The sequence below is a fragment of the Pygoscelis adeliae genome, unplaced genomic scaffold (assembly GCF_000699105.1).
Source record: "Pygoscelis adeliae isolate BGI_AS28 unplaced genomic scaffold, ASM69910v1 Scaffold241, whole genome shotgun sequence".
Taxonomy (NCBI): domain Eukaryota; kingdom Metazoa; phylum Chordata; class Aves; order Sphenisciformes; family Spheniscidae; genus Pygoscelis; species Pygoscelis adeliae.
In genome coordinates, this window is record NW_008824056.1 from 1,222,396 (window position 1) to 1,245,606 (window position 23,211).

The 23,211-nt window shown below is 41.3% G+C and overlaps 1 protein-coding gene across 1 annotated transcript in view; it reads left to right on the forward strand.

Moving 5' to 3' along the window:
• Nucleotides 1-23,211, forward strand: part of PPM1L (protein phosphatase, Mg2+/Mn2+ dependent, 1L) — a 113,374-nt gene that overhangs the window by 65,959 nt on the left and 24,204 nt on the right. The window contains exon 2 of the mRNA XM_009333916.1: nt 11,126-11,300. Coding sequence (XP_009332191.1) covers nt 11,126-11,300 — 175 coding nt within the window. The remainder of the gene's footprint in view (nt 1-11,125; nt 11,301-23,211) is intronic.

Sequence of the window (23,211 nt, forward strand, 5' to 3'; positions counted from 1 at the left end):
GCAGTTGCCTCACTTGTTTCCCCCCCCCCGCCCCGAGCTTTGTTCCTCTCTCTCTCTCTCTCTCTGTTTTACTTTTCATTCTGTATTATTATTATTATTATTATTATTATTATTATTATTTCAAGTATTAAACTGTTGTTATCTCAACACACGAGTTTTCTTACTTTTGCTCTTCTGATTCTCTCCCCCATCCCACTGGGGGTGGGGGGAGGGTGAATGAGCGGCTGTGTCATGCTCAGTCGCCGACTGGGGTTAAACCACAACAGTACACACGGATAAGATCCCTCGGAGCCTTCTCTTTGTTGGGCTGAACAGTCCCAGCTCTCTTAGCCTCTCCTTTTACAACAGATGCTTCAATCCCTTAATCATCGTTGTGTCCCTTCACTGGACTCACTCCAGTATGTCCCTGTCTCTGTTGTACTGGGGAGCCCAGCACTGGACCCAGCACTCCAGGTGCATTTCGCCAGTGCTGAGCAGAGGGGAAGGATCACCTCCCTTGACCTGCTGGCAGTGCTCTGCCTAATGCAGCCCAGTGTGCTGTTGGCCCTCTTTGCTGCTAGGGCACATTGCTGGCTCATGTTCAGCCTGTTGTCCACCAGGACCCCCAGGTCCTTCTTCAACCAAGCTTTCCAACTGGTTAGCCCCTGGTGTGTACTGGTGCATGGGATTGTTCCTCCCCAGGTGCAGGACTTTGCAGTTTCCTTTGTTGAACTTCATGAGGTTCCTGTTGGCCCATTTCTCCAGCATGTCCAGGTCCCTCAAACTGGCAGCACATCCATCTGGTATATCAAGTGCTTCTCCCAGTTTTGTATCGTCTGCAAAGTTGCTGAGGGTGCACACTGTCCCATCGTCCAGGTTCATTGATGAGAATATACTTGATTTCCTTCTGAGTAGGATTTCACTTCATGGCTGTATGAATCAAAGCATTTGATTGTTTTATCAATAGTAATAGTTTTAATAGCGCTTAGCCAAAACTTACGAGAAGAATATGTGTTTTGACTTGATATACATGCTATTTTGAATACTTTCAAATCAATACAGTGTATATTAAAGGGGTTGAACTCGAGTTGCATGACAGACTTCTGGATAATTATAAATAGAAATTGCTGAGTGGGTATATTCATAAGGAGAGCCATACATTTCAGTATAATCAACTGTAAGTCTATATATCTAATATTGCACAGTCTAGGTCATAAAAGAAGATTTAGGGGCTACATCAACTGTACATGAGATCTCAAGGCAATGGTGAGCCAATAAGCATAATGCAAATGGTTAATAAAAATAAGGAAGTGATTTTGGTATTAGTAAGTCTTCCTCTGTGGTGTGTTGCCTTGCTGTGATGATTACCCCTAAAGAACAAAGTTGGAAAATAGGAGTGTTCAAAGGAGAACCATATGAATGCTTGAAAAGATTAGAAAGCGTGCACAATAATGTGACATGGAATGATGTGCCATTCAATGAGCTCCATCTATTGAGTTTATCAATGAGAAGATAATGAGGTGATTTGATCAATTTGCATGTATTTACATGAGAAAGAGGAATGTAGGTGAGCAGACATTTTACTTGATTCAGTGGCTGAAAGTCATGGATAATAGCAGATTCAGATTAGAAATAATGTGAACATTTTCTGTGGTACGTGAATTTATCCTCTAACAGTAAGGATAATTAACTTCCAAGGGCTGTGGAAGATTCTCTGTCTCTGAAACAGAGTCGAATATTTTTCAAAATGACTTATTCATTCAAACAATGAGACAGGGAAGTCCTGTGGTCCTGATCAAGATGCCAGACAAGATAATCATAATGCTCCCCCTTGCCTTGATAAAATTAATCTTTTAATTAGATGTCCAGATTCCAGAGCACTCCTTGTAGCTCTGCCAATTGCAGTGAAATCTCTGACAAATCAGTTTCTGTGCTTTGTTTCTTTCCTCATCTGTAGAATGAGTGACTGCTTGGCTATATCACACGGAGCATGTTTTTGTTAATTTTAATTAATTAATTGAAATTCGTTATTTAAAAAAAAGACTTGTACAAGTATTTCACTTTCCACTCCCTCATTGGAAGATGGAAAATAATTGTTTTGCATTTATTCTCGCCTCTTCTGATCCATGTCCTAGATTAACGAGTACCATGCCAGCATTCGTGTATATGCTCACTGCAATGTCACACATTTCTATATGACTAATGTTGGGGGGAGTGGGAGGGAGAACAGAACATGTAATTTTTACATTACAAATTTTGTTGACTTAACTTGCTTCTTGTTCTAGGACATTTAAATAAGTCTAGTTAAGAAGTGAGTGACAAGTGCTGTCTTAGGGAAGAAACTAAAATGCATAATTTAAAGCCATAAATCATCATCATTTTTTATTTTTATCCTTTCTGTTTTGTGATATGGTTATTTGGATTGCTTGTAGCCATAAATCCACATATAGACCGTGTCAAAGAAGATCAAGCTCTTCGTGCTCAAAGTATAAAGTCAGAGCAAAGCTCCACAACAAATGGCCTTTTCTTTCCATTTCATGGACACCAGTTCTCACTGGGCAATTCATTATTTTCTACAGTTGAAGCAGCTGTGGATTACTGTAATTATGGATATAATATATTGTTGTGGTTTAACCTGGCAGGCAGTTAAACACCACACAGCCGTTCACTCACTCCCCTTCTCCCCATGGAATGGGGGAGAGAATCAGGGAAAAAAAAGTAAAATTCATGGGTTGAGATACAGTTTAATAGGACAGAAAAGGAACAGATAATAATAATAATAATAATGATGATGATAAAAGAATATACACAATAAGTGATGCACAATGCAATTGCTCACCACCTGCCGACCTATGCCCAGCCAGTTCCTGAGCAGCGGTCACCCTTCCCCTGGCTAACCCCTCCCAGTTTATATACTGAACATGATGTCATAAGGTATGGAGCATGATGTCACACGGTATGGAATGTCCCTTTGGCCAGTTTGGGTCAGCTGTCCCGGCTGTGCCCCCTCCCAGCTTCTTGTGCACCTCCCGCCTTCTCAGTCGGTAGAGCATGGGAAGCTGAAAAGTCCTTGACTAGTGTAAGCACTGCTTAGCAACAACTAAAACATCAGTGTGTTATCACATTATTCTCCTCCTAAATCCAAAACACAGCACAGTACCAGCTACTAGGAAGAAAATTAACTCTATCCCAGCTGAAACCAGGACATATATCTCTGACAATCCAGTGTGAATACTAATTTGAACTTTATACATCTCTTTGGAATCAGGTTAATATTCTATGATTATGTAGCTTCTGATTAACTAAAGATGTTTGTGAGGCTAATATTTTTCCTGCTACAGAAATAAATTGTGCATGGATTGCAAAATAATAGTGGTGTTTTCAGTGTTCAGTCTTGTTGAAAGTCCTAGGAGAGAGTTTCTTAGTTCCCCAAACATTTTCAGATATCATGCGTTTGCTAATAACCTTGTTTTAAATTGTGAGTTTGGTTTTCCTGGGATACAGATTGATCAATAGTAAATTATTTACTTGAATATTTATTTTGGAGAAAAAAAGACACTTTTTAATAGAAATAATAGGCGAAGTGTACCAAAAGTTTGTATTACAGGAAAACTCTACTAACTGGTTTCTTTTGGCATGTTTGTTCTTTAAATAGTTCCTTGCTTTAGAGGGCAAAATGTTTGTCTTGGTGCCATTTGTAGATCTTGTATTATCCTCTTGGGAGTAGATTATGTTTTGCTATCATATGTTTTCCTTTTGAATAACTATTCATAGCTTCATGTCCTTATTCCAAGAGGTTTGCCTCAGCAAAATCCCACTGACTTCAGTGGAGTTATTCGTGGTTCATGCTGATGAAGGGGAGGCATCTGATCCTAAATGCTGGGTGTGAGATGTGAGAGTCAGGGCCGGTGTACTTATATTTCTCTGAAATCAGTTCAAGTGGCACACGTGGGCCTGGAGGCAGAATTTTTGTATCTACTTCAGTCAACACCAGCCTTTCCTGCGTCGCAGTGTAAATAGGTTGAGAAGGTGGTTTGTCTGCAGTAAGTTTAGCTCTCAGGGAGGCAGGAACCCAAAGAATATTCTTTAACCATTTCTGTCCTATAGTAAGCACCCGACAAAGCATCAGGATGCCAAGAAATGACTCTTAAAATTTTATGATTGATTTGTGAATACAGTAAAATGGGAACAAATACTCCATATGCTGCACCACGTTTCAAAATGGCACAGCTGGGCAGGAGGAATGTTCTCACGAAGTTGTCCTGGTTCGCCCCTGGAAGCAGGGACATCGCTACCAGAATGAAGTGCGTCAGGGGGAGATTGACTTTCAGGTCTTTTATTTAATCTGAGATGTGATTTCTTTAACCTAGCAATCTGATTTTTTATATATGTATGTAAATATATATTTTTTTGTACTGTACTTTTTTGAAATAAACAGGAAAGCCTTATAGCATTGCTACAAAAAAATCACTAATGGACTGTCTGGAATACATTTCTTGTCCACAACCTTATTATGCCATGGTTTTTACCATCCTATTGGGAGATATCTAATAAGTTGAGTGCACTGTTCCTAGAATAATGAATTCTGTGGGTGTTTGATTTTTTTTTTTTAAAGATGTGAGTCCAGAAACCCGTATATAAAAGTATTTTTGCTAAGAAGTGCTAGTCTGAAATGTGGAATGTGAAATTCCAAATGGGATAATTACATATTTCAAATAGCACCTCCGGTTGAAATCTTTGTCGTGAGTGTTGAAATAATTGAGCTGCAAATGAAGGTCGGATGGTGGCAGTGACAGGCTTCCACACCCCGTGTCCGCTCTCCGGGAGCACCAAACACACGTGTTGGGTCCAAGGGGACTCTGGAGATGCATCTTAATCCTGGAAGATTCTCTGAAATGCTTAATCTGCATGGGATTCAGCATCCTGATTTACATGGAAGGCTATTTCTCTGGGAACCCCTAAGGCTTAAGAGACTAGCATGAAAGATTTGTCTGTGCTGATGATGTGATCAGTGGTACTAAGACTTTTAAGCACAGGCATGTTTGCTGGAATGAGCAAGGGAGCATTTCTCCCTAGACTGCAGTTGATAGGAACTGAATTAGCGGGTCTCCCTACACCCTGAGAACCACTTTGCTCTCTGCGCCTTACAAATCTTGGTGCTTTTGTGTGCGTAGAAATCATTTGATCTTTTACCGCATTTTTTAGGCATCAAAGTTAAACTGACTAGTCTGTAATTCTGTTTCTCTCCCTTTATACTATTTTAACAGTAGCCCCGACATTTGCCCTTTCCAAATAGTGTCTCGCCATCCTCTGTGAATTTTCAAAGACAGAGGTTGTTAAAAAGGTTGTTTCAGCCCATTACCTATGTATACCTGAATGAATTTTATCTGGCCCAGTCAGCTGGAAAATATCTAATCTTTATAAGCACTTTCCAACATGTTCTTTCCCTGTTCTGTCTTGAGATTTTGGTTATTTGCCTCTGATATTAGCTGCCAGTTGAATGCAGCAAGGTAAAGATAGTGAGTACTGTAGCAAAAAAAGACATTAAATACTTCAGCTTTTATGGCATCATCTGTCAATAGCTTTTCTACTCTGCTGAGCAGTAGAGCAACATTTTGCCTGGGTTTTTAGTTATTACAAATGGACTTGTAGAACCTTTTCTTGCTACCTTTGCTAGCTCCAAGTAATTTTTTTCTTTAGTCTGCATCTGTTTCTTTGTGTTTGTTATTCTTTTATACTCACATGGTATTCTGACTGTGTATATGTGTCCTTCTTGAGTTTGAGATCACTGAACAGCTTATGACTTAGCCAGGTTAATTCCTAGGTTTTTTCTGCATTGGGATAGTTTTCACTCACATAATTTCTTCAAGGAAATGTCTGCTCCCCATACGTTCCTTTCCCCTTCAACTTGCAGTTGTTGGTCCTTTTGTACTGTCAAGCCTCAGAGATCTTTAAGTGTCCTTCCTTTAAAGTCCTTTGTCTTTATTATGTTGTTTTCTCCCTGAAGAATTAATTGTCACCTTCGTGCAAGTTCTTTTGCCTTCCTTATCTTAGGGGGCTTCTCAGTGCTGGAGCATCCCGCACCCAAACTGTGGTCTTTGCTACTATCACCAGCACACTCCAAGGTTGCTGGACAACCTGTGCTCTGAAATATATTTCCTATAACATATCTGAGTAGTTGCAGTACTTCTTTACATCTTGTGCTTTGGTTGATTATCCCAGTTCCTGGTTAAAAAAATCCAACCTCTCTACTTTGTTTTTCATTCGGTGTCTGGTGGACCTGTGCTATGGTAGCGCTCTCTGCTTCTCTTTTTTACGTGATGACTTTTGGCAGGTCTGTCTCCCTTTTACAGACTGGACCTAGAAGAGCAAATACTCCCTTGATGTGGAGGGCACTTCTTTATTTCCATAGCCTCCTTTCTCAGTAAGTTATATCATCTGTATTAACAATCTAGTCTTGTGAATTATTTACTGAGCCTCTCTTATTGCCCAATTATAGTCGTTTTGATACTGTACTGATTTCCTTCCAGCTCCTTTTGTGTATTCTCCACAATTCTTACAGAGATGTCTAATAGGGTCCACAGATCAATCCCACTTTACTCTGCGTTATGTTTCCTTCCTATGAGATTATCATGGCCAGCACTACCTTCCACAGGGTTTACACCCGTGTTCGTTTGTTGTACCCACCTCAGGCTTTTATTTGTCAAACTCACTTGAAATAAAAAATTATTTCCCTGAGGTAAACCGGGAGGTGAACAAAGTTGAAATTTCTCTTTTTTCATAAGGTGAACTCCATTCTTACCCAGCAGTTCATGGTGTATCATCTCTGAAGAAGGAAACTTGTTGTAGTGACCCACATGTCTTTGAAGGGGAGGGAAATGTGTGAAAAGGAGAGGCAGCAAGATGCGATAGAGGAATCTTGATGGTTTTTTAAATCCTTCAGTGGTGTACCTGCTACGCCAGCAATACCACACTCTAAAATGGATCCTGTATTTTCCCACAGTCTTTGGACGTTTGCAATAGCTGGGCAGGCAGAATGAATTCTCTCAAGAATATTAAGATCATAAATTTGTGGTTTCCCTCCTCTCCCTGTAAATCACAGGAGTCGGTGCGGAGTGCAGGACTGAGGCAATAAAGTCTCCATCTTCCATTTTTTAAATTGGAAATCTGTGTTTATAAATAATGGCTGTTCCAGCTAATTAGATCCTTCAGTTGCTTGATGTGCCAGTGTGCTGATCTTGTCATAGCTCTTGTTTGCAGTCCTCGTTTTTCACAGGGTCATGGAGCTGCTTAACACTTGCCGTCTTAATTAACGCATTTTGTCATAGAGTACTCGGGTCACTTCTTGCATGTTTACACGTGTGCCCATGGAGGTGTATCTTCTCTGTGTGCAAGCATTTGCGTGGAGAGCCACGTAATTCGGGAGCTGGCCCTGATGCTCTGCCGTCCTGCTCCTCCTACCAAAGCCCACTGCAGGGCAAACAGCAAGCAGATTCCCAAGGCATCACCACTTGGAGAAGGTTTTCCACCGCCCGGTGTTCATCCGATGATAACACAATTTAACGAGACCTGCCTGAGTGTTTCAAGTGCCAGAAATACACAAGGGCACTGTGTTTGCTTTGGTGAAAACCTGAATTTTAAAGGTCAAGCGGGTTGGTAAGGCCAGGCTATGGGATGAGTTGAGCTGTAGCAGCCTGCAGAACATGATTAGGATGAGCAGGGATGCAACTGTCCCTTATGGGTGTGGTGGTCTTCCACACGCCAAATACTCCACTGTCTGTTGAAAGCCTGTCTGAAATCACACAATATAACTCTGTAAGGAGACTGCTTTGTCAAGCCGCCACTTGACTTTTGAAGTAGCTTCATAAAGAAGCCTTTAATTAACCATTTTAGACCTTTACTTCCCCACATACAAGGGAGCTCCCAGAAGGATACAATTAAGAAAAGCAGAGCAAATTTTAGCAGGCAGTTAGCATAATTTATAAAAAGAAAATTTACTTTGGGTATGTGTTTCTCATCAATGAAAACGTGGGCAAATTTGGTAGTTAACAGAAGGATGCTGGCTGCATTTGAGGTTCAGGTTACCACACAGTTGAGGGATTTCAGCATTTCCTGATGTGATTTTTATGTAGGGTTTTTTTTTAGCGAATGGAGAAGAATGTGTTTTTTTGTGAATAAGCTCTGCAAGTATATTTCATTGTATGTAGATATTTTAAAATTTATTCTATATATATGAAATATTAGTTTTCCGTGGTAGGATGAAATACCCTAAAGTCAATTAAGTTATTAAAATCAATCCTTTATTTAATTTGGAGAAGGGTGCTTCAGACTGAAAACAGATTCACGGGGGATGCTGCAGTTTCAATTTTATAAAAGAAATGGATACATTCCTGCCAGAAAATAGGAGGTTATTGTGAATGAGAGAGGTAACAGTTCAGCAGTGTGCATTTCTGTTACGCTGTTGTTTTGAAGCAGTGATCTGTGGAAGGTGCCTGCATGAGCAGGACCACCGTTTCTTTGCATTCCTCACTGCTGCAGCGCCTATGGCTCCAAGTTGCTTTCTCATAGGGGTGGTGGTGAGGAAGACTGACCAGCAAATCTTGTACAATTAGTTGTACCTATAACTAATGGCTGAGGGCCAGGCGTTTTCCAGGAGCAGCTAGGTTTGTAATTCCTTCCTGCAGGATTAAGAGGGACCATACAGAGGAAAAGACGATAAAGCTGTTTTGAAGCCTCAAAGTAGCGAAATGGGTTTTTTCTCCTAACTTCTGCCTGTGACACAAATACATATATTAATGAAAATAGATTTCCTGAGAGCAGGGGGACCCCAGCGCTGGCTGGAGGAGGAGCGGCCGAGGTGCTGGAGGGATGGGATGCCGGTGGTGGGATGCTCTGCGGCAGGCTGCTAGTGAGCGGCATCCCGGCAAACGGGTCTCTGGGCTGCAGTCTGTACCAAAATCTGTAAGCAATGGAGGGGGAGTTTCTGATCTACTCAGAAGTTGAATACTGTGGTCTGTGCAATGAGAATCGAGGTAAGATGGAAGAGTGTGGAAACGGTGGAAGTATTTCTTCTTAAAAATTTTTTTTTCATTTTTGTTCACCCAGTAGCCTCTTGGTTTCTTTAATACCAAGCACATGCATAAACACATGTACTCTCACCCTCACACTTTTTTAATATTCCAGGTACGGGAAGTGACTTTTTAAAGCCAAGATAAAATTACTTTTGTAGTGAATAGAATATAGTACTATCTGTCTCATCGCCACAGTGCAGCTAGGGATGTAATTACTCAGATGTGGCTGATCACCTTTCTTTTCTAGAAAGGAGAGGAGTTTGTACCGGTTCCATCATTGCTTTACGGTTTAAATCTTTAATGACATCTAGACGTAATGTGAAAGGCAGTGGACTATGCAAGAGGGTTGGGTTTTGCTTCTCACCAAGGGGAAAAAAACCCACCAGTGAGATCACACTGGAAATCAGTGCAATCCTCAGCCTCAATGCCTATGGAAAAACTTGACCATTGGACTGCACATGGCTTGCAACAGCCGTCCGTCATGCCGACCATGGCTGATGGTCCCGATGGTCTTCCCATCTGCTTGTACCCATCTGTCTCTTGACTTTTACTTGGGCTGCAAGATCTGTGGGACAGGATGGGTATTTTTCCTTATGTGTTTACAGCCAGTGGTATACAAATATTCTCTTGGCTGGCACAAGACGTATTTCAGAAAATGAATATGTATAAATTCTTCTTTTGTTTTCTGCTCTTTAGAATTGCTGTGTTAGGGAGATTACAAAAATACACACCCCGCCCCCGCAGAGCAAAACCTCTTCTCAAAGGAAACATTAAACACAAATGCCTGAACTTGGACTAAAATTATTAGTATACAGTGTATCTTTTGACCTTCCCTTGGAAGAAAACCACTATTAAAATGTAACATTAAATATGCTGTTCTCATGTGGAGAGTTTGTTTAGTTTTCCTAGAATAATTTCATTCATCTCACATGGCTTAGCTTGCAGAAAAATTGAACACAACTTCAGTGATATTTTAAGGTTGCAATTTAATTGGCAATTGACTTTGGAAAACTAAATATAAACCCAGGAAGAGCCTGTTGCTCAGTAGAGGTAACTTCTGGTCAGTTCCAGGCCTGAAATAATACAATCTTGTTATCATTTATTTTTCTCTTTTGTCTTGAGGTTGGCAGGAAAGCTGGAGCACTGGGCAGGAGCCTTTGCTACATCTTCCTTTTCCAGTTACGTTTGTATCAGAGATGGAAAGCCAAAAAAAACCCCCAAACCCATGCCAGAAAGAGGGACTTTTTATTCCCTCTTATAGTGGGAGTGTAATATTCACAGGAGAGGGATGCTAACGCTTAAAAAGCAGAAAGCTGGTTTGTGTTTGGATCTCACCAAGGTGTCTGAGCCCAAGCCCCAGGAGAGAGAGCTGTTCCAGTGGCGGCAGGGATCCTGGGGGGACCAACACCTCTCCAGAGGCAGATGCTCTTATTATTTACTATCATTTACGTTTTTGCACAAGGCTCCATAACATCGGTACAACCATGCCACCTTGTGTTAATTTCTGTTTCCTTATGGCCTTTGAGCAGTCAGAGAAAATTTTGAAAGAATTTTCTGTGTGTGGTTGTGTGTGTATATATATGTCATTTTTTAATGCTGTTAAACATTCACTTCTATCTCCCTGTCCGAGCCTGGTTGTGTATCAATAGCAGGTGAAGTGATTCCACTCTGTCACTTTGTACTTTAAAATGTAGAATACAGACAATGTATTTCATAGTTTCAAAATATGTTAATGATGAAGAAGTTGAGCTATTGCGGTTTGTGTGTGTCTAGTCCAGCATGGGTAACTCTGCACTGCAGTAAACTCCCTGCTTAAGAATGGGTTATGCCTCAGCTCACGGAAATTTGGTCCATTATATCCCTGACTCCCTGGAAGTTTTGGGCAGGCAGGGGTCATTTGGGCAGAGAAATGACGTGTGGATTTTGCACCACGGAGTTAGTAGCATTAAGAGTGTTTTATTGTGAGGAGTTACATTTGAGAATGCCTTAAGTTTTAAAAAAAAATTGCTATGGATATGCGTAAAGCTTTTCAAAAGAAAATGTATTAATTAAACCTTTGCCTCTTTTCTACATAGTCGGCCGCAGAATATGTGAAGTCCCGCCTGCCTGAAGTCCTAAAACAACATCTTCAAGACTATGAGAAGGACAAGGAGAACAGTGTGCTGTCTTACCAAACCATCCTGGAACAGCAGATTTTATCAATTGATCGAGAAATGCTGGAAAAACTGACTGTATCCTATGATGAAGCAGGTATATTTGTGTTTCTTTCTAAGTTACATTTTACTGGAGAAAAATCGCTCACTTTCAGTCTTTCTCCTGAATGCTGGTGCTTGTGCTGGCAAATTGAACTTTGTCCTCAAAGGTATGAGGTGACTCAGTGAAACATTTCTTTCTCCTAAAATCAAGTTGAGGTAGAAAATTTTCCACTTCAGTGATTGAATACTAACTAGCTGAAAGGACAGTTATTTTTCTAACAGCGCTTTGTCTTTTGTAATGCACTGATGTTGATTGATCTAGCTGTGCTTCTCTATTGTCTCTGCAAGTGGTGCGACCTGGTTTCTGCTGGTTTCTCCCTCACTGCTAACTTATTTTTGGGGCTCACTTAGCTAAGAGTGTACTGGATAGTAACAGAATCTGATTTTTAAATGTGACATGATGCATGCGGATAGCCAAAACCAGATGATTTGTAGAGTGTTGGAGGCATTTTAACAGTGCAGTTACAGGAGTTTTCAGGTTTTATATTTACGTCTTAATAATTTGGAGGTTTTCTTAGTTATAGCTAATACTTTTTACTAGCATTTTGTTTCAAAGTAGTTAGAAATGTCTTCCCGCTTTTGGATCCTTCACAGAGTTGCCCTGATGCATGGTCTTCTTTACAGTTACAGAGAAAAAAAGAGATGCTGTTGATGTTTTTTGCTATCTTCCAAAATAGCCACTAATATCTGCTATATGCTTACTCCCCTCATTCTTAACCAAGTTTCTCGGTGTTTAGATACCTTGCAAAGAAATAATCAAACAAAAAGAACATTTCATTATTTTACTGCTGAATTAGTATTCACGGCAGCGAGTGGACTGGCAAGTGCGTATGGAGGTCTGTACAGACGAGCCATGTGTTTGCACTCCAGGTGTGTGCATGCCTGGCTCACTGTGCTCTCCCCAGTAGCACATCTCTCGGTATCCTTCATTTCTTAGCTTTATCTGAAAGATGCTGCTCTCTGTTTCCCCACTTTAACCACTCATGGCTGAGAGCTGCAACACACCATCTCCTTTCATCCGCAGCCCTACCAACCAGCCTCGGGCAGCCTTGTAGTACAAAAAGAGAGTTTATACTTAGTATGTCCCCATTTCTGGGTTTTTCTTAATCCCTGGTGGCACTTTCTTGTTCTGTTATTCCCCTGACTGTACCTGGCATGGTGGTGCCCTTGGGGAACTGTGCTGAGCTCAGCTCCAGGTTTTCCTTCCAGCTGTTTTAGGCAGAAGCCTGGAACTCATAACTGGGTTTTTCATCCTGTTTAGATGGTGGATGTATCTTCTGAGTTTCTCATCCCTAGTCCAGCTCTGGAGAACCAAGCGCTGACAAGCTGGTGTTATTTTGTCCTGTTACTTTTGTACTCACGCTGCAGTGCCCTGAAGTACTTAAAATGCTCAAACTACTTATCAACTTTGTTCAGACTCCTACTCAGACTCCCACTCACTAGCAATGCGATTCTCTTAAGCTACTTTGATCACGAAGGCGCTCAAGCAACTCAAAATGCCATTTGCAGAGTGTGCGTTCTAGGTACTTACAGGGCTGTGAGCTTTAGTAACTTCAAGTAATTACAATGCTCTATTACTTTATCAATTATATTCATGTGCTCACCCAATAAATAAGCCTGATTCTCTTAAACTTCTTTGATCTCAAATGCTCTTGAGCTCTGTACAGTGCCATTTGCAGACTACACGTCACATACTTAAGGACCTCTGGGTCATATGAGTTCTCTAAGGACAACAGAGTTAAAATGAGGGTGCGGGATATTTGTTTAAGCACACATGGCCTGTTTTTAATGATGCGTAAAAAGTAAGCTTCGAAGGTTGTTGCTTTCTGTTGCTTCTGTTTATCTTTTTTAACGCAGAATTTACCAGTCCAATGAATCATGTAAATCTTTTCCCCTGGTTTGGTCACTTCATCTCTCCAGTCATTTTGGTTGATAGAAGTTTGTTAGGAAGGAAAAAATGCAGTGGAGGAACTTACGGACTCCTGTCAGAAGAAAAAACAAGCATTTTCCTTTATTGAAAACAGCATGTTTGTACAGAGAAAATAAAGATTGAAACTGCCGGAAACACACATTTGGGGATTTATATCATGCAAGAAAACAATCAAGTGGAAATGAGAAGCTACATAAATAACTAGTTTAGAAAAGTCCCAGCATATACACACATTCAGAAAGGAGACAGAGCACAGCTTGCTGTAAATAAAAAGCCAGAATTTCAGCTTCCCAATCAGGTAGAGACACCTTTAGAGATTAAAACACGGAGATGGAGCCCACTCATCATTCTAATCATGTTACTTGTTTACTACAAAAGCAGAAATGGTGCTAGCTGCTCTTGAAGTAAGATCTGATTGTGAGCAAAGCACAGAAGATGGGCAGTTAAATATAATTGCAGCAGGTGTTCGTGATCCCAAGCACTCCAGCTATTCAGCGCTCGAGCAGTTGTGTTGGTGACATTTTTCTTTTATTATTTTCCATACCAAAGTCAATTTAATGAGAAGATCAAGCTGCTGGTGGTACATACAAAATGAAGAAAGCACTCTTTAAAAATCAAAATGGTGAAAATAAAAGCGATTGTGATGTAAGGGGAAAATACAACTTTGTCTGGCAGGAGACTATGTGGGACATCAACAAAACCCATCCCGGAGAGCACTGTCAAGGGTTTAATTTCTGTAATCACGAGCAGTTGGAGTTCTGCTACATGTCGGCCAGGGAAACTAGAAAGTTAAATGTTTAAGGTACATGATACAAGGGGTCAGTAGCCAACTGTAACAGGGTGCTGCATGCAGGGTAGCACTTCCACGGCAAGAGAGAGACCTTTTCCATCCAGGAAACCTTTCCCATCCCTCTTGGAAGGGCCATTTTCTGGAGGTTCGCAGAGTGCTCACCCCCAACTAACTCTCCTTTCCCCAGGGATATCTCCCAAAGCAGGTAGAATTCAGCTGCATCCATTTTCCAGAATAAAACAGAACTGCACTAAAATGGCTTGGGCTTCTGGTACAATTTTGGATGTTAATTTGGCCTTTCTAGCAGCATGCAATATTAATAACGTGCAGCTTCGATGGACTCAACATCCTAATGCCTCTTTTTGTAAATCTTTCCCTTTAGGAAATCAGTGTATCGAGCTACCAAATAAAATGAATTAATCTAAAAATAGTCGAATGTTGACAAGATTTTTAGTGAAGTTTGACTAAGGAAGCTTTATAAAATGAAAGCAGGACAAAAGTGGCAGATGGGTACAAATCCTCTCATAATCTTTAAATCCCTTAGTTTAAAAAGTGGCATTCTTGACTAGCTAAGGCTGGGTTAATTTTGTGCAAGAATGTTTTTTCCCGCTGAAGCTTTATTGGATGTTAATCCTATTCCTTCGATTTATAGTATCTCTAAACATCTGGGGTGGCCAGTGACTACTCTCTACAAATACAAGTTTAGGATATTTAAAGGCACTTTGGCATTTAACTCTGGTGTGCCAGGTAGCTAAAGCCTGCTAGGAGATTCTGGTGGTGGTTTTGTATTGTAGTCAATAGTTATTTCTTTAATGGATGGCCCCTCTTCCCCAGAGTCCTGTAGAAATTGAGTTTCATTATTGTGCGACAAAAAAGATGAATTTCATTTTTCCCTGCTGTGAAGCAGTCATGAAAGATATTGATATTTAGGCACTGTATCCAGAGCCAGATGTCAGCCCAAAACATGTTTTCTTAGCTAATGTTTGCCAGCGTGCCCCGTGTTTCCTGGAGCCACCTGCAAGGAAAGCGGGTGGCTGCTCCTCCACATGTTCTCCCAGGGGGGACCAAAAGCTCATGCCTGGCCGGACCCTGCGCACCTCTCCCTGTGGATGCAGTTTGCGTTAGGTTTCATTTGAAAACCCTTAGATACAGTTGGTCTGCACCATTGCTTGAGATGGTCGCTGTCAGTACTGTAGTGTTTCTTAAAGTGAGTTTTTGTGCTAGCAGTCCACGTCCCAAATTGCCCAAATACTCCGATTTTAGCAACAAAATTTATTTTCTGCTGAGATAAAATGTGGCCGTTAGCGCCACAAGATACTGCACTTTGTCTCTGGATGAGATGGGTGTTTGTACTCTGCCTTCCCCAACCATGCCCAGGTGCTGTGCTCTCCATGGGCACTACGTGGTCCTTCAAAGCAGGTGATGCATCGTCCTCCATTCCTCACTCCCAGCATGATTTAGTATGTAATGAATGGATAAGGAATTAAATCAACTCCTCATATTCAGCCTGTATTTCTGTGCTTCGCAGAAGACTGGGTCTGGTTTCTCTAGTAGCTGCAGCTATGAAAACCGGCTCCAAGTGTAAATCCAAGGCTTCATTCCAACTGCAGGACCACAACCTGACGTAGATCCAGTCCCATGAGCATTTGCTGTTTCTGGCAAAAGTAGAGAAAAGCAAAAATATCCAAGATTAAACTTCAGCCCAAAAAGTTGGCAAATCCATCTGCTTCACACAACCATCCATGCTAGCGCAGTTGCGCTGGGAAAAGGTTAACTTTAATCATCAAGGGGCCAACGCTGCCCATTTTTCAATTACAGTGCTCCCTTTCGGGCAGCGCAGGCAGGTATTTTCCCCCAGAGAAAGTGACTACAATGAGAAATGAGAAAATAAAAGCAGTAAAATTGCACCAGAAATATATCCTATAATTTGGGATAATAAATACCTTGCTGGGGAAGATCCTTTTTTCCCCACTGCGAAGAGCTTTGCCAGATAAAGCCATCGTTATGTTACATCGCAGTGAAGATAAAATAAGTTATCTTTGCTGGGATGTTTATCTCAAGGTGGCTCGTGCACAGCAATAACCCATTAAAAATGCAGAAACAGATCTGTTGGGTTCGTTACGTCCACCTTCTTTACAATAAAAAAGTATTGTCTTATAATGCACAATCATGCTTGGACCATGCTTTTGGTATGTGTTTGACTGGTCCTTTTCACAGAGGGCTCGGTCTTTGGGGCAATACGGGAACACACTTCAAATAGCGGTGACTCGTCAGGTGTTTAAATCCTTGTCCTGACAAGGAGCCTCAGGAATATTTCTCTTCCAGTCTCGGCTACAGCCATTACCAGTAAGGCAGGGTACGGGCATGCTCTGCTGACAGCATTGGGAAAAGCAGACATCTGTGATCTCACAATTATACAGTGATAACGGTCCTGCAAGAACATGTAACACTGCCAAATATGAAATGACCTGAGCCTAAAAAACAGTTGGAAAGCTTTACGTAAGTTTTTAGGAGGGATTTAAAGAGCAGGAAGGAAAGTCATGCACTAAATACAATAAAAACAACTGTTGCAAAGGCAACGGGTTGCACAGAATATGCAACAACAAAAACAGGAGAGCCGTAAAGAAGCTGGAAGGAAGAGAAGAGCCAGAAACGATGTCTTTTTCTGAAGAAAAAGCATGTACAGGCAAAGGATGGTCCTAGTAAATGATATGTTTCTAGTATCTCAAGGGATGTTGCTGGGTAGGCTTTCTGTGTGCTGCGATGAGCACCCCTTGACAGGGGTGTAGCAATCCAGTAAATTTATTTTCTGATGTGTTGCAAGCACGTCGACACAGCAGATGTGTAACTAACAGCACTCGAATGTGTCAGGGCAAGGTTTATTGCTGTGCCGGAGGCTTCCTTCTGACAAGGAGAAAACCAGAGTGGCCTGCAGGCCACTACAGATGGTGGCTTTCTCTCCAGCTCAGGTTCGGTTTTTAAATGATTTTTAGGTATTTGATCTCAAGAACGTGATCTAAAACAACTCCCTTCTCTGGGTCTTCGGTTGCTGCAGTGAGAACTCGGCCCTGTGCTTTTTCCAGATAATACAGTAGAAAGTTTTACTCTTTATAGCCAGATGATTACTACTGAATTTATTTAATCTCTACCTGACACCCAACGCTTTCTTTGGCATATTTAATTTCTTTTACACATTAAAACCACATGTTAAACTTGGTCACCACGAACCAGTCCTCTGTTTTTCTGCAGAGGACCAGTACCTGCAGCAGAAATCACAGGACAGTCACCAAGGATAGAATTTGTCTTTTTTCCCTTTCAGTATCTGCATTATAGACATCCAATTCTGGACAACTTTTCTAGAGCTCTTCAATAGTCATTGGAAAGAAACCAACATTTCTAGTGTGATTCCTGAGTTTATTTTAAGCATCTACTTTAGTATGTGAAGAGTCATATCCTAAACATGCCTGCTCTTTTCCGTTGGCTGTGAATTAGCTTTTGTTCACAAGTAAAATACAGGGAGACAGCTCTAGTTGGGAGCCGAACGCCAGCCTAAGGGTCTTTGTAGGTGTACACATAAAACCATTTAAATTACATTTCAGGGAGTAGCTTCAATGCAAACCGTGTGACTCTCTAATTTCCTACGTTGTGGTCTTCCAGCTTTCTAGAATATTGGCAATGTTTGTAAACAACAGACATGTATTTAAGCCAGCCCAAGCGTGCTGTATTCTTCTGCTCCATTAAAATAATTTTTTATTATTCATATAATTACAACCTTTCAGCAGAAGCTCGGAGCAGAAATAGCACTTTAACAGGTGCCTACTTGCCTGTGAAATATTCTTCACTTCCTCATCAATTTTTGAAGTAGGTATTTAGCTATTTAAATTTGTCAGCTAGCAGTCGATTGTTCAGAACCGAAATAAATGCTAACAATATTTGGTTCGGGGTATGTGGTAAATATATTTATATATTGGGTAAAACAAAAAAAATATATTTTAATATATTTGGTGAAACCTCTGTGCAGTGTAGGTGCAATGGTGACTCTACAGGGCTGTTAGGGATTTTTTTTATTAATCACGTGAAGTGTTCTGTTCTTACTCAAGCGCATGTAACTATTTTCAGTCTTACTGTATAAATGCCGTGTACTCTTCACTTTGGTATTTACACATCTGTAGCAATTAAAAAAATTAATTTAAAAAATCTACTATTACCAAAGTCCTGCAGAAAGAGAAGAAACCAGCACAGCCCTGCAGAGTGCTGAGATTCAAAAGTGTAATAGAAAATGTTTTTTAAACCATTTAATGGTTTTAACACTAGTTATTACTAACTGACCGTTTCCTTTCTGTGTACTTATTGATTAAGTCTGGAAAGCATCTTAAATGCACAAACTTATTTTTAGGTGGTTACTTAATTCGGTCAGAACTTGTGGTAGAGTCAGTTCAGGTTTGTGCCCAGGGGAGGGGTGGTTTGATGTCTCCTGCATTTGGGAAAGGTTGCTCCTTGGTGTTGCAAGAGTGCTTTTAAAAGGGTTTTTCAGCAATGCTGCATTATCACCTCCTGATTGCCGTCTTTCCTGTTTGTATCTTTGGCCTAATGAAAGACTTAAAAATTAGGTAAGCTCTGGAGAATTAAAACCACTATTTGAGGTTTATTTTGCGTAAGTTTTTGTTAGATTTCATTTGAAAACCTTTAGATTCAGTTGATGTGCACCATCACTTGAGGTGGTTGCTGTCAGTACCGTAGTGTTCTTCCTCAATTTCAGATGCACGTGTTGCATGAGCAGACAGGCATGAGCATGGATTTATCTTGGTTTTAATTATTATTTATTAAAAAGATATCAGACAGAGATAGCATTTGAAGACACAGCTTGATGGAAGTTCGGCATAGGCAGTGAGAACATCTGTTCCAGGCCTCTGGAAGAAAGCCATCCATCTCGGCAGAGGCTTGTCACCTGCTGATGGATGCAGAGATAAATGCCTGAAGGGTCTTGTGAGTAGCAGTGAAGTCAGCAGAGTTTGTTCTGCCTACAGACCTGACAGACCATTTGGAGATCCTTATTAAATTTTCCTGCGTCATTACCCAGGTAAGCATAAACAGCATTGCTGTAACAGGGTGGAGCGGCACAAAATCATCACCAGACACACCTTTGCAAAACTCTTCATTACACCCGCAATTGCTAAATTTCAGTATTGAAATGAATATCTTCAGTCTCGCTGCTCCTAGCTTTGCCATATCATGTATGAAAAGCTAATATTTGGGTTTTCTGAAAGCATTTTAAGAGGACAATCACTGGGACGAAAATATATTGTAATAACATCAAGAACATGCATGTGCACAGGGATTTATGATGTAAGGGTGCTGCTGTGTTTCTGGAGATCACTTGCGCTCTTGCACACATCTTTGTGTCATGTGTCCTTGCGCTCTCCCCATTTGCAGCAGCGTTAAGCTCATGCTAAGCCCTGCTTTGCATGCACAACTGCATTGCACACCACAATCAATCACTGATAGCCTTTTCCATTATTTCCCAGCGTTTGAATTATACATGGGGAAATGTAGGAGGAAAAAGGAGCAGGAACAAAAGGAGGCTTTCTGTTCTCAAGTGAAGCTTTCTTAAAAACTCTATCCATAATCTGTAACAACCCATTAAGGTAAAGAAGTTGGTCATAAACAAGCAAAAACCGGCTCTTCCTTGTGCTGTAATACCTTTCTAACAGTGGCAGTTGCCGAGTTTCGGCAATATCAGTCCTTTTTGGTCCCTCCGTGTGCATCTTTTCCAGGCAGCTCTGGGATTACGGGCTGCAGCCGCTGTCTGCCAGTGGCTTGGGCATACCTTTAGAAAGGTGTTTGCCTGGGCTCCATTTGCCAGTTGAATTTGCTGATCTCATACAAAAGTTCCCCCCAAACTGTGCTGTTTTCACTCAGCCACGTGCCGGGAGGATGATTTCCGAGGTGACAGCTCTGCCCCAAAAAAATGGACATTCGGCAGATGTGGAAGTTTTGCATTTGCAAATGGGCAAAGTATGGTTTGATACAGAGAACTGGAAGATACAATGGGAAAATATAGAAGGAAAAAAGTATGGTCCGAGGTGACTTTTGGCTGGGCGTTGGAAGATGATTAGCTCCTGAGTTTGATTAACCTGAAGAGGGGAAAAGTCACCAGCTTGATTTAAGCTGCCACCCTTGCTCAGGCCAGACAGCCTCAGTTTACAGCTCAGTAAAGTCTGAATCAGCAAATTTTGTGTGTTGGATAGTGGAGGGGATGGGGACAGAGTGAGACTCCTAAATTAAATCACAAACCTCCTTAATTGTGTGTAATTCTGGTGCATTATCACTCCTCATCCCTTTTTTCCTTCTCCTCTTGCTCCCACTCTTCTGCCAGCGCAGGAGATACAAAGTAAGATCGCAATCCCTTTGGACAGGGTACGTGTTTGTATTTGTAATTTGGTGATACACCTTGGGCACTGAATAAATAACTCTTAAATACGGCCTTGCTGTACAGCTCTGCCTGTACACTAATAAGTTCCTTATTTGTTCAGGAGTTAAGGTGGGTGATCCGTCATGCGAGTGCCTCAGGGCCAGCTGGACAGCGCGGCAGATATTTACAGTGGTCCTCAATGAAATTAACTGCAGATAGACGGTCCTGCCACCGATGGGTGTTAGTCCTTTGTGAAACCCAAGCCCAGGAGCCGAGGGATAATGCAGCCGTAGTAAAACCCATTTGTCGGATACAATTGCCAGCCGCAACAGGGATTTTTGAACAGCCCTGTTCAGACTGAGTAATGCAGAGATGCATGCAGCATCTGTAAACTAGCTGTAAGTTATACTGTTTGTGAAGGATTTGCTAATTATATCTCTTGAGTTCAGTTTAGTGCCTACCCGCTGGCACCTTATTTATTTATAGCTGCTGCTTTAAGTCTGGTATTTGTGGCTCAGACACCTCAGGAAAGTGCAGGTCAGTTCCTGTGGTTCAAATGAAATTTTGCAGCCTTGATCCTTTAGTCAGGGCTGAGGTAAAGCCAGAGACGTCACAGGACTCAGCACAAATTGGATGCTTTTAATTTTGTTTTTTTTTCCAAGTGGGATTTTCATTTTGCTCCTACTTTTTCCATGTGATTACAGGCCTCATTACAGTTGAATGTTGCTAATAAAAGCCTGTTGAGCATCTAGCATAACATTTTCTAACTAGATAAGGTCAGTCATGCTCTTTCGCAGCCTCGTGGGGCAGCATGTGGACCAGCGGCATTGCTGACCTTATTGCTAACACTTAAAATCACTGAGCATTGGCTGTCCCTGTGCCGCCACCGGCAAACTTCTGCTTTGCTTAAAATGTAGTGCAGATCCTGCAGCAGGTCGGTCCCAAACTGACTCAAACCCAGTTAGTGTCATAAATGTAACATCTTTAATATCTTTGGCACTGTGATTGTGGAGGGGTTTATTTGTCTGAAATTGCTAAGAGGATGGAGTCCCTTTCTTTTTGTTTTTTTTTGTGTGATCAGTTCTGCAGACTGCGTTTTACATTGAAATTTCATCTATTTCCATAATGGGAAATGCAAAGCTGTAGAAGATTTCTAATGGATCCATAGATCTGTCTTACAGATCACAGAATTTGGGACAAATCTTAACAAAGCGGACTACATGTATCTCACTGTAAAACTTCTAGTAGCTTTTGTTTGTTTTTAAACTTTTATGCAGCTCTTCCTTACAAAAGTTAAGGTAGTGTTATTTTGAGGGAATGCCCTTATCTTTCCCAATGAAAAATGTACAACTTCTTCCTGAACACCCTAAGGTTCACGTGAGCAGCTTTTGTTAACAGGGGCGGGTATTTTGCTGGGCTTGGAAGGGTCACGATATCCCTCCGGCTCCTCTTCTGCCGGCCATTTGACCCGACAGAAATCCCACCGCTTTGTTCTGAGATCGCTCAGCACAGTTACCGAGCGAAACAAAACCAAGCTAGTTACTGCCTTGGGTCAGAGTTACTCAGATCTCCTAGGGATGCCTCCAGTTCAAAGGAGATAAATGACATGAAATTGCCCCTAAATTTCAGTTCTGCTCTAGAGGTCTAAGAATTGGGGAAAACATGTTCAACAACAGATTGGGGGCTGCGCGTCATCTGCTCTGCCTGACATCTCTAGACCTCACGCTAAGCTAGACCCTTTGCTCTCGTTGCTTAGCTTGTGTAGCAGCTGGTTAGAGCTATTGTAGGAATATGGTTTGAAATAGCAGTAGCAGGATCCCTATCTGTATATACACTACATTGCGTGATTGTCTACAGTCATTTTTGTTTCCAGTGCTTCAGGAGCTCTTACAATCAGAAGAATTCAGACTTTGCAGCTTGTGTGCAAACGCTAGTGTTGCACTGACCACACAGACTGTCTTTCAGCCCGTGGATATTGAAGGCTCACAGGGAAGTGTCAGCAAGAGATTTCTTTTCCTCTCATGTACGGACCTTAGCATAGGCATTTTTTCTTGTCATAGCGCTGCAAGGCTGCACGGGAAGTTTAACTGCTGCAGAACGCCCGAGCCTGTCCGCAAAGGAGATTGCACATGTGGTTTTCCACGCTTTAATTAGCCTGGTGACATACAGAAATTTCTAACCAGAAAAAAATAAACTGTTCTCAACATATTTCTACTTCCAGCATATTAAAAGGCCGAGTGGGATGTTCAGGTGAAATTAAATATGGGAGTGATGCCAAGAAATCGACTTTTGAACTGAAATGGAGATTCCCTTTGTATCAAGATTATTTTTCATAAGGACAAGAAATTAATCACGCGGTGCTAGGATAGCACGAAGGTGGGAGCACTCCCCATTTCCGCTGTGGTATTGATGAGACAATGTCAGAGCAGTCTGGAAGATGGAGAGGCTGCCCAAAAGGGTTTCCATTTTTCAGTAATTAACTTTTGTTACCTGATGCACAAAGCTTCCTTCCAGCTCTTGTTTTCCTACGTGGAAAACACTTTTAGGTATTTTTCACATAGCTGAGTCAGAACATCTACATGAATCTGTTAGTCTGTAAGTATATCCCAAATATCATGAATATAATATGATTAATGGTAAACGGGATTGAGTTATGTGTACGTACTCATTGATCAGACAGGAAAATGGGATCTATCTAAATAGAAATACAATATGGTTCTCTGTTTCAAATATAAAATCTTAAAATAGTACTGCATACAGCCAGGTAGGAATTG